At 43.2% G+C, this 20404-nt stretch overlaps 1 protein-coding gene across 1 annotated transcript in view; it reads left to right on the plus strand.

Annotated features, from left to right (window-relative positions):
* The window catches only part of LOC308051441 (ubiquitin-conjugating enzyme E2 R2), an 87217-nt gene that overhangs the window by 49441 nt on the left and 17372 nt on the right, over window positions 1-20404 (plus strand). Inside the window, exon 2 of the mRNA XM_080361873.1 lies at window positions 16800-16886. Within this exon, the coding sequence (XP_080217999.1) occupies window positions 16800-16886 (87 nt within the window). The remainder of the gene's footprint in view (window positions 1-16799; window positions 16887-20404) is intronic.

Consider the following 20404-nt stretch of genomic DNA (forward strand, 5'->3'; position numbering starts at 1 on the left):
GTGAGATAGGAGAGGGTGGCTCATCTCCTCTCTCTGCTCGCTCGTCATGCTAATTAAGGAGATTGTTCCAGAAATGAGTCGGTGGTCCCAGAAGTGAGTTGGTTGGTCTTCTAGGGGTAGCTGGTGATCTGTTATTTCCCCTAGCTGGTCAGTGATTGCTGAATGACCATGCTTTTGTGCAGGCCTAGTTAATGAGGCCTCAAGGAAGAGACCAGTGTTAATGCCTTTATCTTAAAGATCGATGCCTTCATTTTGCAAATAATAGGTAGGTCTCAAGGAAGAGATGCCATCCTGCCTTCACAGCACTTATCTCTTCCTCCCTGCCAGAAGTTGAAAAAACAGCTGTTTAAGGCATAACAAGGTGCATGCCATGTGTATCACAGTGAAGTTGAGTAGAAGCTTGTAGTGTTGCTCACTAGTAACTGGAAAAAACAAGCATGAAAATATTTGTAATGAGTGTGGGTAAATAATTTTCTTTTAACATCAACATATTTTATCCCAGCATGGATAAGACTTTAATTACCAAAACAGATTATTTTAGGGTTCATTGTATGTCTGGAGTAGGTTTCCCATGGCAGGGCTGTACTTATGCTTCTATTCTCAAAACACTGTCAACCTTTGCTACAAACTGATTATTGCTGCATTGTAATTTGATAGGGTGTAGGCATCTTGCATCAGATGCAGCATGTCCAAGACACAGACTCTGATCAAACAGCCTAACATTAACACTGGTGTGGCCTCACCTGGAGCACTGTGTGCAGTTCTGGGCTACTAGAGAGTGTCCAGAAGAGGGCCATGAAGTTGGTGAAGGGTTTGGAGAGGAAGCCATATGAGGAATGGCTAAAGTAATTTGGTTTGTTCAGCTTGGAGAAGAGGAGACTGAGGGGAGACCTCATGACAGTCTACAGCTTCCTCACAAGGGGAGGAGGAGAGTCTGGTGCTGATCTCTTCTCTCTGGTGACCAATGACAGAACCCGAGGGAATGGCAGGAAGATGTGCCAAGGGAGGTTTAGGTTGGCCATTAGGAAAAGGTTCTTCACCCAGAGGGTGCTGGAGCACTGGAACAGGCTCCCCAGGGAGGTGTCACAGCCCCAAGCCTGACAGTGTTCAAGAAGAGACTGGACAATGCCCTCAGACATATGGTGTGAATGTTGGGGTTGTCCTATGCAGGGACAGGGGTTGGACTCAATGATCCTTGTGGGTCCCTTCCAACTCAGGACATTCTATGATTCTTTGATTCTAAGACTAAGTTTTCAAGAATTAATCTTACAAGACAGAAAAGAATATCATCATGGGTGGTGCTTTGGGACATGGTTTAGTGGTGGACGTGGCAGTGCTAGGTTTATATTTGGACTCAATGATCTTAAAGGTCTTTTCCAACCTAAATTATTCTATGATCATGGCTAACACACAAATAAGGGTGAATTTTCTGTTCTCTGCCATTCCTGGGTTTTGGTAGGCTCAGCTTATTCTGTATACAAGCAAGTCCTATGCTGAGGTCTTAAGTTTTTGCAGGTGGATGGGTATTGTTTTTCTCTGAATGGCGTAAGAGAGAATACAGTTCCCAAATTAACTGTGTGGATGCTACAATTTTTGAGTGCGACAGCATGCTGTAACACTGTACTGGAGCTATTGGAGATACAGCATGCATTTTTGTAGATTAAGTATCAGTGACCTCTGTAGTCACAGATACTTATATGTGATGATCCTATTATTTAGAAAGAGGAGGAGCTTTTAGATGAATCATGCAGGAAGAAACATGACTTGTTTTTGTGGAGGCTTCAAAATAAGGTGCTGTGTGGCTACTGGCATACACATGAGGGCCTATTGGAAGATTTTTTTTTATATGTTTCTTTAGCATTCAGTTAGTATTCTTAAACTTCAAGACCTTAGAAAGGGAGAAGCTGAAAAATAAATTATCCAAAATTCACCAGAAGGTAGATAGCAGAAGGGTCTAAGTAGAAAGTGATGTCTTGCAGTAGAAAAATTGCTCTGTCTTGAAGTTCTCTTTTTTTTTTTTCTTGATATCTTGATCCATGCTCCAGTTCTCACTAAAAGCAGACTGTCTGTTTACCATAGATCTCCTCTTCCCTGGTATGCCACTTATGGGTGATCACTTATCTGTCACACAAATTTCTTCTGAAGTTAAGTCAGATCTGTGACTTCAAATCAAGAATAATATCTATGATGTGCTTAAATACAAGAAGAAAAATTAAATGAGTTTTAATTCCCCCCCTCAGTTCCTTTCTTGGTACTAGTAGGCAATACTGCATAGTGTTAGAGCTATTTAAGGGTTGGTTTTAGTTGCACAATTGTACAAGTTTTCTCTGACTTTCCTACAAGATCTAGCTTTCTTTGTCCAAATGGTCAGATCTCTTGCCTGTATTCTCATCTTACATCTGTCTCATTAAATTTCTGTCTTGACCTTGAAATCCTCTTGACCTGCAGTAGTCTGAAGTAGTTCTTCCTGACTGCTACTCTTACCCTGTATGTCTTCAAACTTAATGTAAATGGTTACAATTAATTAGATACAAACTTAAATTTGAAGGATGTTCATTCATGTACCAAGCTTAACTTGATTGCAGTGGTTCTGCTTTTACCAGAAATGTAAAGGGTGCCTTAAATATCTGTGCTGCGGATTAGTATTTCAGCAAAATGAAGATTTATCTGGATGTCCTATTAGTCACTGACATGGCAACTAGTTGGAACATAGGTAGAAATATCAATACTAGCTTTCACTTCAGCAGTGTACTTTCTCTTGTATATCTATCTGACATGAAAGATACCTTTTTAAGCATCCATGTATTAATGATGATCAAGAACAACCATTTTGTAGATGGTTCTTGTCTAGCCATGTGTAGTTAGTTTTTTTAAATCGAAGCATGGTTGTTATAGCAGGGAGGTGAATTCCTGGTGATCTGCAGGAGATGAGGACTCTATATGAAGGGACATGTTCTTCAGTAGCTGTTTCCTTAGGTCCATGTTGGGAGCATAAGGTCTATACAGTGCTTGACACAAGGCAACCTGAGATGTGGTTCGAACAGTAATACTTTGGAGTCACTGAAGGCCAAAGCAGTTGAATATCTTGTCCTTGTGACTACAGCAGCAGTGCTGTCTGATCTGCTTTTTTTTTAAGCAGATGTTTAGTGTAAGAACTAGTCCTTTGCCTGGTGTAACACAGCTGTTAAACATATATTTGCAGGAGCCAGTACTGTGGCAAATTCATGCTGGTTGCTGCTGCTTTTGCCTCCCAGCCCAGGCAAGAGTACTTTGTAGTGTGAGAAGTAGCAGCGTAATGCTCTGCAGACCTCAGTGATCTGTCTCTATGTTTTGATTTTTGACTTGAGGTGGGTGTCTGTGTTTTGAAGTCATTAAATTTGAACTGGACTCCCTTTCCTTAGCAGGCCAAAGATCTAATTGAGATTCTTAACAGTTCAATAATATTGTGCAATTTGGGTTTTTGTCTTGTTTTGAAAAAATAAATCTGAGATCTGAGCTAGGATTCATCTTTAATTCTTATCCCTTGCAGTGCAGTTTGCTGGCAACTAAGTCATTGCTGCTAATGAGTAAAGCTACGTGTGCTGGTTTGACTGAAAATTAGTTAGAAACCTTTATTTTTCATAGCTAGCACACTCATTATTTGGATTTAGTTTGAGAACAAGAGATAACACCCCAGCACAGAGTTAATGTTTTTCATTGCTCTGGTTTGAGAGCCAAGGACATTCTGAGCACTCTGCCCACAGGTGTGAGGCATCGAGGAAGGGGGCATAGATGGGGCAGACCTTGACTGACATCCAGACTGATCAATGAGAGTATTCCATCTCATTAACATCATGGTTCTTATTTAAGGATTCAGGGCCTTTCAGTTGGCTCTTCTCTTTGTCTCTCTCTCACTTCTACTTGCTCTGGGGCACAGCTAGGGAAGTTTTGGTCAGGACATTTAGTCTGGCCTTTTGCCATTTTGCAGAGGCCTCTATGCTTTTCTGCCTTTTTACTTTTTTCTCTCTTTTGGATCGTCTGCACAGGATCAGGGTATTGCTTCCTAGGACTGGCTGCTTAGTGTGGATGGAATTCATAAGGAATTACCTTGAGTATCTTTTATTTCTATTTTTTATTTATATTTACTAGTAGTGTGTTAGTATTTTGTTATTTTATTAAACTGTATTTATCTTAGTCCAAGTTTCTCCCTTCCCTTTTGTCTCTCTCCCCTATTGGGGAGGGGGACATGGGACAGGGAGGAGGTGAGTGAGCGACTATCATGGTTATATTGCTAGTTCAGGTTAAACCATGACACTATGCTGATTGTAATGCTGTGAGCTCCAAATCTAAAGCACGAGGCAGGGATGCAAAGAGGTAGAGAATGACAGAATGCTGAATGCCTCTTGAATTTGGCTCCTCACTAGCAAATAAACACCCAAAACCTGTTACCATAGAAACAATAGCCTGAGGAGTACGAATGGGTATGTATCAGATAATGCACTTATTTTAGCTTAAACTTTAAATTTGTTCTGTTTGAAGCAGCCTATGATAATGGAGCTGACAGGTGGATCATTCTGCAGTAATGTGAAAATACGCTTTTGTGTCTCAAACGTGGGCTTCTCGCTAGTGGATACCTTCTGATATAGTGCTGGTTCCTGCAGTGAACTAGAGGATTATGGACAGGGAGGCAGCTTGCATAAGGTGTATAAGACCTCACTGGCTCATACAGGATTATAGACACTTTGCAGATGAGTTGAACACTGGGAATGTGCATAATATAGTTGTGTTGATACTGTAAAATGGGCAAATTGAAGAAACTTCTAAAACCAGAGTTTTAAGATTTTAGAAGCAGCATTCCTTTATTGGCGCCAGGCTCACTCGCAGGGATAGCTCCACCAAGAGGGGGCACTGAATAATTCCCAGACAAAGGTTATATCCACATATATCATACATATTCATTACATTTCCCGGAAATACTTTACATATGCATTACATTTCTTGGAACCACTTAGCGTATGTAAATGTCCCTCGTGCATACACAGTTCAATGAATCTGGGGTCTTTCAAGGGTCTTGGGAGGAAGAGAGTAGCCTTTCTCATGCTGTGCCCTGGTTGAACTCAAGTCCTGGGTAAGTGCAGTTCCTTTGTTATTTGGATTGTAACCACAGAGACAGTCTGAAATGGACCTTGCACTAGTCTGGTCTCCTTATCTTCTGAGACCAAGTGCATTGTCTTCTAATCTTCTCCTGCTTATCTTAACAAATACCATTCTTGTGATCTAATGCCTAATAAGTGCCTAACACCTAACAGCTGTGAACCTTATTCTTATTAACTTATTTTATTAATAATTTCTGATTTGAGGTATCAGTATTGATAAGCATCACCTGTGTCTCCCTAGATTTACTGCTTGTGACCAGCTCCAAACAGGAGGGTTCATGATCAGTAATGCAGTGGCTGAAAAATAAGTGCCATGGTTGCATAAGTGCTTAGTTGGGTTGTGTGGCAGACAGCATAAATTTTTGACTGCACTTCCTGAGTGTTGCTATTCAGTTTCTAAACACCTCTATCCCTTGTTTAAATAAACGCTGGTATCCCAGCTTAAGAAGTCTTGTTATAGAAGAACTGCTGTGCTGAGAAAGGTGGTGTAACACTGCAGCACAGTGCTATGGTTTACACTTATGATGCTATAAATATTCCTTTCATAAGCAGCTGCTTAAGGTGACTTGCATGAAGACCTGCCCTGTCTTTTAGCAGAACATGTGACTGGCTGTCGGTGAGGAGAGCATTTCTCTTGCATTCATCCTGGCTTGCATATGAAGGGAATCAAGGCAATTAGTCATTCGCATACTCATGAATGGTGCTTTTTTAAAGAATTGTCTAAAAATAGTTAAAACAGGCTGAAGGAAAAGGTGTCTGTATATTGAGCTAGCTTGGACATCTCTTCACTCAAGCAGATGCAAGCAGTATGGCTTGCTTTACTGAACAAAAAAAGCGATCTGCTGTGTTTTGGTGAGTATGCAAATAGAGGAATGAATAGGTGAGTTTGCTCTGTCAAGCCTGATACAAAATGCTGCAAAACTGGGATATACTGTGGTTGTGATTACTTGAATTTGATATCAGCCGTGTACACAGGACTTCCACACATGCTGCCAGAGATGCCAGTAATGTAGCATGATACTTTCAATAAGCAGCCTCAAATATTCCTGCCACTGCTCTGGTAAAACTCTTATTTTTGCAAGTAGAAAGAGTTGGAAAATGCTTTTTCTTAAGTGGACACAAACAGCTTCTAGAACAGCTGTAGTAGTGTTAGGGCTTTACTGGTTCAGGTACCAGCATCTTCAGCTGTACCTGCAGTAGGACTGTTTTGAGTGTCAGTTTTTCCTCTAAAACAGAGCTAAGAGAAGATGTATGATTTGGAGCAAACTTTAGGTGCAGTATTGCTAAGTATCTTTGGCTCCTTCAGCAAGTATTAGTCACTATAGGGAGACTTGAGTTTCACACATTTGAAGTTATTCTTCCTATTTTGCCTAAAGGAAATTGCTGCTTGGAAACGGTCTGGGCATTAGTGTTGCTGCATGATGAGAGATTGCATTGTGTATCCCTTGCTTTGTATATTCTTTCATTATTATTATTATTATTGTTATTGTTACTGTTTATTATTTTTTTTCTCCTTTTTGCTGTTCTGTTAAACTGTTCTTATCCCAACCCATGAATTTTGCTTTTTGTTTCCTGATTCTCCTTCCCATCCCACCAGAGGTGGGGGAGGGGTGAGCGAGCGGCATATGGTTCTAGTTGCCAGCTGGGGGAACCTGGGGCCAAACCATGACACTAGGAAAATACATAAACCTCAGTATGTCAGTTTTCTTATGTGGGAATCTGAAATTGCTGTAGTGCTTGGCTCCTGTGGTCAAAGTTCAGCAAAGCTGTTGGGCTGGCAGCTTGCTGTATGGAAGAAGAGGAAGAAGACCAAGTAGTTCTGTTTGGTGTTAGGTCTTATACAGCTGCTGGTAGTTGCCTTTTCTGTGATGAAGTGGCACACAAAGGCAAAAACTGAGTGAAAGTGGACAGGTAAAAATGAAATACTTGAATGGCTCAGGCTGCCACTGTTTCCAACTCTATAGCTTGCTGGATGCTAAATCTCCTGCAGCTGCTACAATGACTGTGTTTTCTGTAGCATTGTGTGAAGTCAAACTGACAATAAAATTATTGGAAGTGAACTTGGCAGTTGTTAGCCTAATGTTGGTGAGTGCTCCTGTAATCTGCTTGTTTGCCTGAGAGCAGTGATCTGCAGTTTTGAGAAAAAATTGTCAAAGTAACATAGCTAAGTCTTAGGGGTTTATACTAAGGAGTTAAGAAGTCTGCCCCTCATCTGGAAATGCACTTTCTTTGCTAATATCAGCCTGGGACATAGAGCCGAGGCAGGAAAAACCTCTCTGTCAAGCCATGATCACTGTAGTCCTGACCTGTGCACAGTTGGAGATGGGCACTTGGCCCCATCACAGAATCACAGAATGTCAGGGATTGGAAAGGACCTCGAAAGATCATCTAGTCCAATCTGCCTGACGGAGCAGGAACACCCAGATGAGGTTACACAGGAAGGTGTCCAGGCAGGTTTTGAATGTCTGCAGAGAAGGAGACTCCACAACCTCCCTGGGCAGCCTGTTCCAGGCTCTGTCACCTTCACTTTGAAGAAGTTTCTTCTCATATTTAAGTGGAACCTCCTGTGTTCCAGTTTGTACCCGTATTGGTGGGACTGTGCTTGGTTGTGCAACCAGGGAGGGGAACAGCTTCAGGAGTGTGCAGGTGGCCTCTGGCCAAGGGGAAACTTCTTATTCAGCTTCCAGCCTGTTCCCAGCAAGCCCTCCACATGAGAGTGTTAACAGCTGCCCTGTTTGAATCTGGATGCTCTCTGTCTCAAGAGCACTGACAATGAGTGTTTTTAGCCAGAGCCAAAATAGTTGTTGCATGGTTCAGACTGAACGGCACAATTAGCTAGGCAATACTATGGACTGTCCCTGCAGTAAAACCCACCGCAAAAAAGAAATATCTTCTCTAACTGCTGAGCTGCTTGAGATCCTAAACACAGCTTACTTGTGCAGGCTCACTCTCTAAATGAGTAGCAGCTGCCATATATTCATCAATGACTTGGATGAGGGAACAGAGTGCACTGTCAGCAAGTTTGCTGATGACACCAAGCTGGGAGGAGTGGCTGACACTGGAAGCTGTGCTGCCATCAGAGACCTGGACAGGCTGGAGAGTTGGGCGGGGAATAACCTAATGAACTATAACAAGGGCAAGTGTAGAGTCCTGCATCTGGGCAGGAACAACCCCAGGTTCCAGTATCGGTTGGGAAATTACATATTAGAGAGCAGTGTAGGGGAAAGGGACCTGGGGGTCCTGGTGGACAACAGGATGACCATGAGCCAGCACTGTGCCCTTGTGGCCAGGAAGGCCAATGGCATCCTGGGGTGGATTAGAAGGGGGATGGTTAGTAGATCGAGAGAGGTCCTCCTTCCCCTCTACTCTGCCCTGGTGAGACCACACCTGGAATATTGTGTCCAGTTCTGGGCCCCTCAGTTCCAGCAGGACAGGGAACTGCTGGAGAGGGTCCAGCGTAGGGCAACCAAGATGATTAAAGGAGTGGAGCACCTCTCGTGTGAGGAAAGGCTGAGGGAGCTGGGGCTCTTTAGCTTGGAGAAGAGGAGACTGAGGGGTGACCTTATTAATGTTTACAAATATATAAAGGGTGAGTGTCATGAGGATGGAGCCAGGCTCTTCTCGGTGACAACCAAGATGATAAGAAGCTTCTTCATGGTGAGGGTGCCAGAGCCTGGAACAGGCTGCCCAGGGAGGTTGTGGAGTCTCCTACTCTGGAGACATTCAAAACCCACCTGGACACCTTCCTGTGTAACCTCATCTAGGTGTTCCTGCTCTGGCAGGGGGGTTGGACTAGATGGTCTTTCAAGGTCTCTTCCAGTCCCTAACATTCTGTGATTCTGTGATGAGCAGTTATTTTCATTAAGGCCATAACCTCCAAGGGAGACAATATTAAAAAAAAATATTGTTTTTCTTTTGAGTAATATTAGAGGAAAATGGTTTGGTTTCCAGGTACTACTTGTTCTGATGTCACTGTTTAGAGCAGTTTTATTTACTCAGATCCCTTGAGAGATGACCCAGGCAACAGGAATGTAAACCTATGCGATAGCAGGAGCTTGGATGCAAACCAGCTTAACAGTGCTGTAGTGAATCCTCCCCTTATGATTCAGCTCAACCCCAGTTTCATGTCCATTGTTAGTCCTGATTTCAGATCTGAGGAGCCCTTTCTTTAAAGGTTTAATTGTAACTGACTTTTGTATTGTTGGCTTGCTGTTATATTTAATAACAATTTACTGTTCAAATAAGTTTTGGTAAAAGGAAACCTGGTTTATACCAGAGGAGTCTTCCCTTGGAAATGACACCTTTTAGTAATGCCTCAGATAACTAAATTAGAAATTGTATACAAGTTATGATTTAGTGTGAAACAAGAATGGACTCCTGCCTGTCAAACCAGTCTCTGATCTTTTAAGTTAACCTCACTTCTTGACTCATCTTTGCCCTACTGACTTGTGGCTCTATTTTCTTTATTGTTTAGAAGCTTAATTTCCTTTTTATGAGATTTAGTTCACTCTTCACATTCAGGTCATTGTGATTTAAATTCCTTATGAGACAGCACAGATAATATAGAATATAAGGGGTTTGCTACTGTTAGTGTTCATATGGCCACTGCTTTTCAGGACTCACAAGATTTAATTCACCTGGTCACTCATCTTGGATCAGAGATGTCCTAATTCTCTAAAAGCACAACAAATGTCAATAAATATTGTTGTGGTGCTGCTGGGAAATGAAGCCAGAACTGGGTCTAGATTACCAGGCTAGTGCCCAGCTCTAATACAAGAAATTACTTTGGTCCTAAGTCATAATATCTGGAGCTGAAATAGCAATGTTGGTCCTACGTTCATTTTTACCTTGTCAAATAGTTGTCAATGCAGTGTGGCTAGCTTTAATACTGCTTTACAGGTTCTGAAGCTGGATGATATCAAGGTGCTTTAAACCTCATTGATATGCAAAACAGGCTGTTAGTACTTATTGCTGATCTCTGCTGAATATGTTTTCCTGCACATAGTATTTAATATTGCATATACTAATCCAGGCTTAATGTGGAAGAGGAGAATCCATTAGATGAATTGTATAAATGTTTGATGTGCTAGAAATGGTAAAGGGTATTTTGTGAGATTAGATATTAATACTTAACCCAGTAGTAGTCTTTAGTTCCTTTTTGTCTCTCTTGTATTTTATTATAAATGTATGGCGTAGTTAGCAGCATGTTGGCAGGAGGTGCGAGGGCGAAAACTCATGGACTCCACACAATCCAATATGAATTCAGGCGAAGCCATTTATTACAGAAACAAGCCTCCTTATATATGCGGTTATTTCCTGATCACATGTCCACGCTCCAAGCATGCATTAGCTGATTGGATATTGTCCATGTTCACGAGCTGTCCACGTGCCCGAGTCTCGCTGCTAATAGGTCTTGTTAATTTACATCTTATTGAGGCCCTGTTATTATAGAATTGCCTCACTCCCACAGCAGGTCCTGTTTTTCAGCCTTTGCGCTGGCCTTGAGATTCCTTTGGCTAGTTCAGAAATAAATCTCCATCTAATAGAAACCCATCCACACAACAACCTCAAGAAAATCCCTCAAATCTCCCACAAGGAGGCATTCATTAGGCGTGCAGATATGGGAAGTGATGATGTGCATGGCAAGGAGCCTGGTTATGCCTGTTACAAAGAAAAATAAGGAGGCCTTGTGCTGTCTGCAATTGCTTGTAGCTATTACCTGGACAGGGAGGGTGATCTGTAGGAGACCTTTGTGGTGCCTGCACACAGAGTCAGTAGGAGCTTGTCTGTGAGCTGGCTGTAGCAGATAATTAGAAAAAAGCACAAAATACTTTAAAAACTCAAATGCTTCCTTCATATCTGAACTTAAATACAGTTTTCAGAAGATGCTCAGTTTCACTGGTGCTGCATTTTCATAGAGCTTGCATTAAGTTTGTGATGTTTTAAAATAAAAATTATCTTTAACTGGCATTTCCAGAAACACCAAACAGCTGCAGTTTCTGTTGGCCACTGTAAAAGCTGCTGATGCTCCTGATTTCCCCAAATCAGGTCAGTTGTGATGCTGGTGGCTTTCCAGGAAATGTGTGCTCTTCTCTCCATTGCCTCTCTGCAGTGGGAAGATAGGATGGATTCACCATTCCTACCCTTGCTGCCTAACAATTAGGGATCTAGGTTTTGTCAATTTGAGAAGAGTAGAAGGAATCAGTGTCAGACTATACGTGTCATATACAGCTAGGCTGGAATTAATACTGAATTTCTAGACAGCTGAAGCTAGGAGGGAGTCCTGTCTGCATTAGTACTCCCTGCTGAGAAGGAGGTGATATTAATATCCTGTTTCCCTGAAAATAAGCCCTACTCCAAAAATAAGCCCTAGCATGATTTTTCAGGATTTTTGAGGATGCTCAAAATATAAGCCCTATTCCAAAAATAAGCCCTAGTTACAGGTCATTAAAAAAGTAAATTTAGATAGTGTATAGGCAGCTATACATTAAAAATGTAATAAGTTTTGTAGCAAAAATTAATATAAGACCCTGTCTTATTTTTGGGGAAACAGGCTATTTAAGTGTCAAGTCAAGTGCATGGCAAGATCTCCAGAAACAAAGTCACTGTAGTAGTTATTCATAGTGACTGAATTGGGACTTAATTCAGCAGTTGGTAGAAACATTAGGTTTGTATTTTCAGTCTAGTAAGACTTTTTCTGGTATACACAGATTATGCTATGGCTTTACCCTATCCAAATAGAAGAAAAATAACAAACCTGAAGTGCAGGCACTAATGAGGATGCCAGGGAGCAAGGCAGTAAAAAAAGGAAACAAAGTGACCGTGCCGGTAAGCAATATTTTTAAAATATGTATCATGGTGTAACTTAGAGGTTGAAGTTCTTATGCAGTAGCTGTAAATGCCTATAAAGGGCTGAATCTTCTGCCAGGCTGGTCTTACTGAGTATAACATCAGGGGAGTTTATTCTTTTTCTAGGGACTATAAGCATGACTAGTTATAAATTGGGGAAGGGGAGGAATGGGTCGATGACTGTTGTCTCCACCTTCCTGGCTCTAGAGCATGTTCAGTGGTGTCAAAGAGCCATAGCGAGCAGGCAGCTAAAATCAGGACATTGAAATAGGATTATTTCTGTTCAGTTTAAGCTCAGCTAGAGGAGTCAAACACATGGTGAATGCAGTAATGGTTGGGTACATGTAGGTGGGGGACTAAGTTGGATCTTTAGTCCTCCTAAATTAGTTTGTCTGGCTGTAACTTAGCTAACAACAAGCTACCCTAAAACTGCCACTCTCTAGCACTTAGCAGTGCCTGGTTGAACTTACCAGAAATAAGCTCAGATAGATTATTTGCCTTACGTTAGAGAAACTGTAGGGGGAAAACCTTTCTGTGAGCTACTGCTTTATTTAAAAAAATAAGTTTATTGCCTAATTTGGTCTTTTTGTCTTAACGCGTTTAGAATTGGGCTTTTAATTAAAAAAAAGATCTGTAATCATGGCTGTTGCTGCATCTTTTTTTGGTCACCTAGAAACTATACCTGTGTAGAAGACATATAGGTTCTGCCAAGAAATCTTGTAGCTAGCTCAATGCTGAGTTTTGTTCTCTCTTGCATTTTTAATCTCAGTCCTTGGGCTGTTTTATGTCTTAGATCTCACAAAACTGCACGTAAGCACAGGAATGGGCTTTCTTGGGAAAACCCCAGTAGTCTGGAGGAGTCTGCAGCCATGTGATGAAAGTGCTTGATCTGAAGTGAATCTGCTCTTCCCTGGGTAAATCTCTGCTCTTCTCTGGGTAAATCCCTGCTCTGCTCCCAGTGCAGGGTGGCACATTGAACAGCCAGGCATGTCCTCACTGCAGTAGCCACTCTCTTCTGCAGTGGTGTGTTGTCACAGAGGCACCCCAAGGTTAGTTTAAGGATCATCAGGGTCCAAAACAACTTTTATTAAACCGGTGAGAAACAGGGTTTTAGCACTCCAAAACTGACTTGAATACAGGTTCGGATATCAGTTGAGGAAAATTATTAAGGGGCAGCAACTAATACAACAGGCAGTCCACAGAGTGCATGCATGTGGCTTCACCCAAAACAATGCCGGAGCTGTCTCTGAGTCCAGGAAGAGTACACACTTGCCTAAACACGGTGTGGAATTATTTTAAAGGGATACACGTACTTGTATTGAGTATGGAAAGTGTACACTCGCGATTCTGCTAGGATAAATTTATAATACACTCGCAATCCTGCAAGGAGAGATACACGTGCAAATGTGCACAGAATATTACACGTGCTTATGTGGAAACACGGGAGGAAAATACACTCGCGATTGTGTGAGGAAATAATTTATACACGTGCTCATATTGAGCACGGAAAGTATGCGTGCAAATGTGCATGGAAAGTATAAATACATGTGCAAATGTGCACGGAAAGTAGATACACTCGCAATCCTGCGAGGGTAAATTTTACTCACAGCTGTGGCGGCAAGACAAGTGGAGTCTCCATCCTGGGGGGGGCTCTCGGCGGCAGCATCTTGCTTGTGCTCCAAGAGATCCTGCGCAAAGGGGTGGAGTCTCGACAAGAATCCCGTTTTTATAGGCTGATCAGATCTGACTGTGGGCATTCCAGAAGCTTCTTTGCACCCCCACCCTGGCTGTGGGTGCCCCTGAAACCTCCAAACATCCCCCACACTGCCTGCAGGTGCCCAGCGGCTCCCTGGCGCCTCAGCACTCCCTTCTCCTAATGGCCCTGGCCAGGGGCTCCTGAGGCCAAACAAAAGAAGCTGTTAGCCTCAAGCAGCAGAGAGGGAGGGAGATGTGTCTACTCCTTCCATGATGAAGGAGGGAGGAGGAGAGAGGGGGGGTTTGCATTCTGCCACATGTGGTAACAAGAGGCATTTGCTTGCTGCTTTTGGAGCAATGCCATTTGTGTATAACTGACCTTAAACCATGGGCTAGGATTGTTTAAGTGGATCACAAACCTTTTTGTTGTGAGAGTGCTGTGGCAAAGGACTTCAGGGTGAAGACTTTGTGCTGCTGTAACATTCTTGTGTACAGTCAGTATTACAAGAGGGCACATGCAGAACATAAAGGTAGGTGAGCTGCTGAATTTGTTTCATAAAGATGAACAGAAAACCTTTTCCTGGCTACCTGGCACTCTGCCCTCACAAAATTTGGGTTACAAGGCAAAAGCATATGCCAATCTAAGTAAAACTGTAGCCAGATACTCAATGACTTGGTCATAGAATTTGTTTGCCTGCTTATGTTTCTGGGAATAAAACTTCCCATAGCTTCTCTTGTTGAACAAGATCAGCACCCCACATCCAAGTTGCATGGTTAGATGCTTAAGCAGAAGAGAGTGACCCAGGATTCTGCTCTCGCCTTATGTGACCTGCTTTTGCGGTCTCTTGCCTTCTCAGTTGCACATGAGCCCAGCTGTGATGCAGGTCCCCATGAGATACTTCTCCAGAGATGCCACACTAGACTGGAGGGACTTGTTTGGTGCACTGAGCAGTGCCAAGGGAAGGATCTGTGTTCCACAGTGCAGAAAGCTCCTTTCAGAGGAGAACATTTTTGGCACTTAATCAGTCCAGATTGAGCTGGCTTTTTTGGTTTTTTGCTTTTTTTTTTTTTTGAATGGCTTTTCTGGCTGCTGTGAATGGCAGGACAGCACAGAGAAATTAATATCCAGTGCTGGGATCTCTGTAGTCAGCCTCACCTCCATCCCTGGGAAAGTGATGGAACAACTTATCCTTGGTGCCATCTCAAGGCATATCAAGAATAAGAGAGTCGTTAGGGGCAGTCAACATGGCTTCACCAAGGGGAAGTCATGCTTGACCAACCTCATTGACTTTTATGAGGACATAACAAGATGGATGGATGATGGCAGGGTGGTGGATGTGGTCTACCTTGACTTCAGCAGGCATTTGACACAGTCTCCCACAGCATCCTCACAGCTAAACTGAGGGAGTGTGATCTGGATGATCGGGTAGTGAGGTGGACTGCGAACTGGCTGAAGGAAAGAAGCCAGAGAGTCGTGGTCAATGGGGCAGAGTCTAGTTGGAGGCCTGGATCTAGTGCAGTGCCTCAAGGGTCAGTATTGGGACCAGTACTATTCAATATATTCATCAGTGATTTGGATGAGGGAATAGAGTGCACTGTCAGCAAGTTTGCTGATGACACCAAGCTGGGAGGAGTGGCTGACACTGGAAGCTGTGCTGCCATCAGAGACCTGGACAGGCTGGAGAGTTGGGCGGGAAAAATTTAATGAAATATAACAAGGGCAAGTGTAGAGTCCTGCATCTGGGCAGGAACAACCCCAGGTTCCAGCATAAGTTGGGGAATGACCTATTAGAGAGCAGTGTAGGGGAAAGGGACCTGGGGGTCCTGGTGGACAACAGGATGACCATGAGCCAGCACTGGGCCCTTGTGGCCAGGAAGGCCAATGACATCCTGGGGTGGGTTAGAAGGGGGTGGTTAGTAGGTCCAGAGAGGTTCTCCTGCCCCTCTGCTCTGCCCTGGTGAGACCACATCTGGAATATTGTGTCCAGTTCTGGGCCCCTCAGTTCAAGAAGGACAGGGAACTGCTGGAGAGGGTCCAGCGCAGGGCAACAAAGATGATTAAAGGAGTGGAGCACCTCTCGTGTGAGGAAAGGCTGAGGGAGCTGGGGCTCTTTAGCTTGGAGAAGAGGAGACTGAGGGGTGACCTTATTAATGTTTACAAATGTATAAAGGGTGAGTGCCACGAGGATGGAGCCAGGCTCTTCTCGGTGGCAAACAATGGTAGGACAAGGGGTAATGGGATCAAGCTGGAACACAAGAGGTTCCACTTAAATTTGAGAAGAAACTTCTTCTCAGTGAGGGTGGCAGAGCCTGGCCCAGGCTGCCCAGGGGGGTTGTGCAGTTTCCTTCTCTGCAGACATTCCAACCCGCCTGGACACCTTCCTGTGCGACCTCACCTGGGCGTTCCTGCTCCATGGGGGGATTGGACTGGATGATCTTTTGAGGTCCCTTCCAGTCCCTGACATTCTGTGATTCTGTGATTCCCACAACTGACTCAGGTCTGACAGTCTTGTCCCACAGCTGGTTGCTGACTTCAGAGGCACTGGAAAGTAATATTTAATGTTTGCTGTCATCGCCCATCAATATTTGGTTCAGCAAGTTGCACTGATTTATTAAACAGACATAGATGTTATTCAGACTTGAGAAATGCTTGTGGTGGTAAGAAATGTAGTATTAGGATCACAGGTAGATGGGCCAGTTTAACTCTTGCATGAGAAAGAAAAAAAAACAAACTCAATTGAGCAAGTATTTAACTCCCCCCCCCCAAGAGTAATTTAAAATCTTTGCACTGGCAAGTGTAAAATGGGTCTTTTCACCTTAGCAAATGTTTTTAGCCTGCATCTGAACCTAGCAAGACAGCAATGATATCTCAAGTTCTAGCTTTTCAAGTTTATTACAAGCCCAGGTAAGGCCTGGTGTTTAGATTTTTCTTGTTCAGTTAGTGTTTTGCTCATAAGAAATTGTGTAGTTATACTGTGGGTCCACATGGGCACTGATATATAAAATGAACTGTTTAATGTACTTAATGGAAATTGTTTTTTCCAGGTTTTCACTGTAATGGTTACTTGTTGATCTCTCTTCATTCTGTTTCACAACTAAAATAGTTTTGCTTTTTTCCAGGCTCACATTAAATTTCCTATAGACTATCCATATTCACCACCTACCTTCAGATTCCTGACCAAAATGTGGCACCCCAATATTTATGAGGTAAGGTGTTTTTTAAACTAATTAATTTTTTTTTTTTTGGTAGGGGTGTGAGATTTTCTATGTCCTTAAACTTCTGGAAGTATTGAAAATACTAAAAGTCTCTAGCCATAACTAAAGTGGTTAGCTGTCTGTGTTTAGATGTCAGCTTCATGGTTGCAGAGTTAAATCTAAATGTTGTAGGAAATGCTGTTCTTGTAGGCAGGGATGGAGCCTTTCTTATACTCACGAGTACAGCAGATGTCCCCAGCTGAAGCACTGTACCATGAGTGTTGGCAACTTTAGGGGATTCTTGAATCAAGGCTGGTGTGTGGGGTCTTACCCTTCTGTGATACTTAGGCAACTAGTTGTTTGTACACCTTTCAAGTACATTTTTGAGTATATCCTCCTAAATTGTGTGATGAGACAAGAAATAGTGGGAAACAGACTTCTGCAGTAGTCAGCCTATGATGAAGGGGTTTGGACTTGGGGTGCTCTGACTGTACAGTGCAGGTGCATTGTCTTCATGATGCTGAGCACAGGCTGCTTGGAGAGATTTATAGTAGCACTGGAGGAAGTGCTGCAATGAGGATATGTCTGGTGCATCTCAGCATGGTGTGGTGCTCTGCTGATGGACTAGCTCAGGTTGATGGTGGCCCAGCTGTGTTAACATGACAGTGCTCAGACTAACCTCTGCTGTTACTGGGGCATAACATACGTTTCCCTGCATCTGGTATGAATGGACTATGTTGTGTTTCTTGCTGGGCTTTTATCTATCAAGTGACCTTTAAGGTTTATTTTGGAGTCTGTTTGAGTTGACCTGTTGTGTTAGAGCTCATGTGAGCAGCTTGAAACAGAGTTTAATAGTGCTTCTGCAAAGACTGTGAGAAGAAGCATTTCATTTCATACAACTGGTTCAAAATTACCAAATTTTATAGAGCTGTATTTGAAAGTTGAAGGCCTGTTTTGGTTCAAAACTTGACTTAAGCTTTTAATGGAGGCCAGTCAAATCCCTGCTAAACTTTTGGATATCCTAGCCAAGTGTCAGCCTGCTAGGACTACTGCTTGAATAGTTTGAGGAGCTAAAGGCCTTTTCAAAATGTTCCTGTTGGTGCAGCTCTGTCACCTTATCACAAGTCTTCATATGAGAGGTTCTGCACGCTTCCTTTGGGTCCACTTCAAAACAGAAATGTCAGTTCTCTTCCTTGCTGCAAACAAAGAATGGCTTCAGTTGATGCCTTGGGCTTGGAAGACCCTTTTCTAACAAGTTGCTGCTGCTAAATGCCCAGCCTGGAATGAGCATGCTTCAAATGTCATGGTGAAAGCAGCACTAATTGCTTAGTAATAAATGGCCAAAAGCCTCTCAAAACTTCAGTGCAAAACAAGACAGTAATCAGCTTTAATTACTGAATGTTCAGGAGGATTGCCCTAAGCCCAAGGACATCCTGAAATCAGTCATCAGACAGTCTTTTGCATGTAGCCAAGGATGATATTTCTCTTTAAGTTATATGGAAGTTTGATCTATAAATAGAGACAACTTTGAGACCTGCAGATTACTGCAGATCCATACTGCAGACATTGATTCTGAATGCAGAAATTCTCATGCAGGAGGTGAGTGGGAAATGGTTACCAAAATGACATGTACAAAATGAGTCTTGGAAAGGACTTCTTCCAGTCTTGGTGGGAAAGATGAAAAATTTGCTCTATAAACAACTGAAGGTAGGAGGAGAAACTAACTCAAAACTTTATGGGTGTATTTTGGGGTTATTCTTCAAAACTACAGCCTTCAGCTTTGTACTTTGTGTTCATAGCAGTATTTCTTGGAGATGGAATGTGAAGCAGCTTGCAGGCTGTTTTGAAAACATTTAAGCACCTGTGCTCACCTGTGGGCGATGTGCCCAAATAAAGGAGCTGCTCAGCCTGGTGACAGAGCTTCAGGAGGAGTTGTCCAGGCTGAGGAGTATCAGGGAGTCAGAGAAGAGAGATTAACTGGTGGAATCACACTCTACCATCCCTGAGGCAGGTGCAGAAGCCAACCACAGCACAATAGACAAAGGACACCCTACCCTCTCACCACCAGGCAGAAAGAGGAGACCCAGGAGATGGGGGAGAAGGGAAACAGCTTACTGCTTCAGACTGTGCCATGGGGTGATGAGCACAATGAACTACACTTGAAGTGTTTCTACACAAATGCATGCAGCATGAGGAAAAAGCAAGATGAACTAGAAGCCTTGACCCGGTCCCAGGGATATGAGATAATTGGTATTAGTGAAACTTGGTGGGATGAGTCCTGTGACTGGTGTGCCATGATGGATGGCTACAGGCTGTTCAGAAGGGATAGGCAGGGCAGGCAAGGTGGGGTGGTGGCACTGTATGTAGCAGAGGAGCTGGAATACATGGAGCTGGCAGTTGGCGATGGCAAAGTTGAGAGCCTCTGGGTAAGGATTAAGGGACAGACAAGTAAAGCGGATGTCTTTATGGGAGTCTACTATAGGCCACCCAGCCAGGATGATGGCACTGATGAGTTATTCTTTAAGGAACTAAGGGATGCCTCCAAGTCATCTGCCCTTGTCCTTATGGGGTACTTCAATTTGCCAGATGTCAACTGGGAATATCACACAGCTGGCACCAACAGGTCCAGATGATTCCTGAAGCATCTGGACAATAACTTCTTAGTACAGGTACTAAGGGAACCAATCAGGAAAGGTGCCTTCCTAGATTTCCTCCTCACTAACAGAGAAGGTCTTGTGGGCGAAGTGGTGATTGGTGGCTGCCTTGGCCACAGTGACCATGAAGCAGTCAGGTTTAAAATCTATGCTAACAGAAAGAAATCTGCCAGCAAGACCTCAACTCTGGACATGAGGAGAGCAGATTTTGGGTTGCTCAGGGAAATACTTAGTAAGGTCCCCTGGGAAAATAATTTGAAGATGCTGGGGTCCATCAGTGCTGTTCACTTTTTAAATACCACCTCCTAAAAGCACAGGAGCAGGCTATTCCAAAATGTCGAAAGTCAAGCAGGCAAGGCAGAAGGCCAGCTCGGCTGAGCAGGGATCTTCTTCTAGAATTAAGGCAAAAAAAGAAAGTATATGGTCAGTAGAAGCAAGGTCAAGCATCATGGGAGGACTACAGAGATGCTGCTCACTGCTGTAGGGAGGAAATTAATGTGTCCAAAGCTCAGTTAGAGTTGAAGCTGGCCAGTACTGTGAAGGACAATAAAAAGATTTTTTTTTTAATATGTTAATGGCAAAGGGCAAGCCAGAAATAATATTGGCCAATTACTCAATGAGCATGGTCACCTTATAAACAGGGACACAGACAAAGCAGAGATGTTTAATGCTTTCCTCGCCTTGGTCTTCAACACCAAAGATGGGCCCTGGGACCCCCAGAGCTCTGGGCTAGAAAACCACGGCTGCGAGAATGACAAACTCCCAATCTGGAACTTGCGTGGGATTTGCTGCTCCAGCTAGATCCCTGTAAGTCAGTGGGGCCTGATGGGATTCATCCAAGGCTCCTTAAAGAGCTGGCTAATGTCATAGCCAGAC

This window comes from Nesoenas mayeri (assembly GCF_963082525.1).
Source record: "Nesoenas mayeri genome assembly, chromosome: W".
Lineage (NCBI taxonomy): Eukaryota > Metazoa > Chordata > Aves > Columbiformes > Columbidae > Nesoenas > Nesoenas mayeri.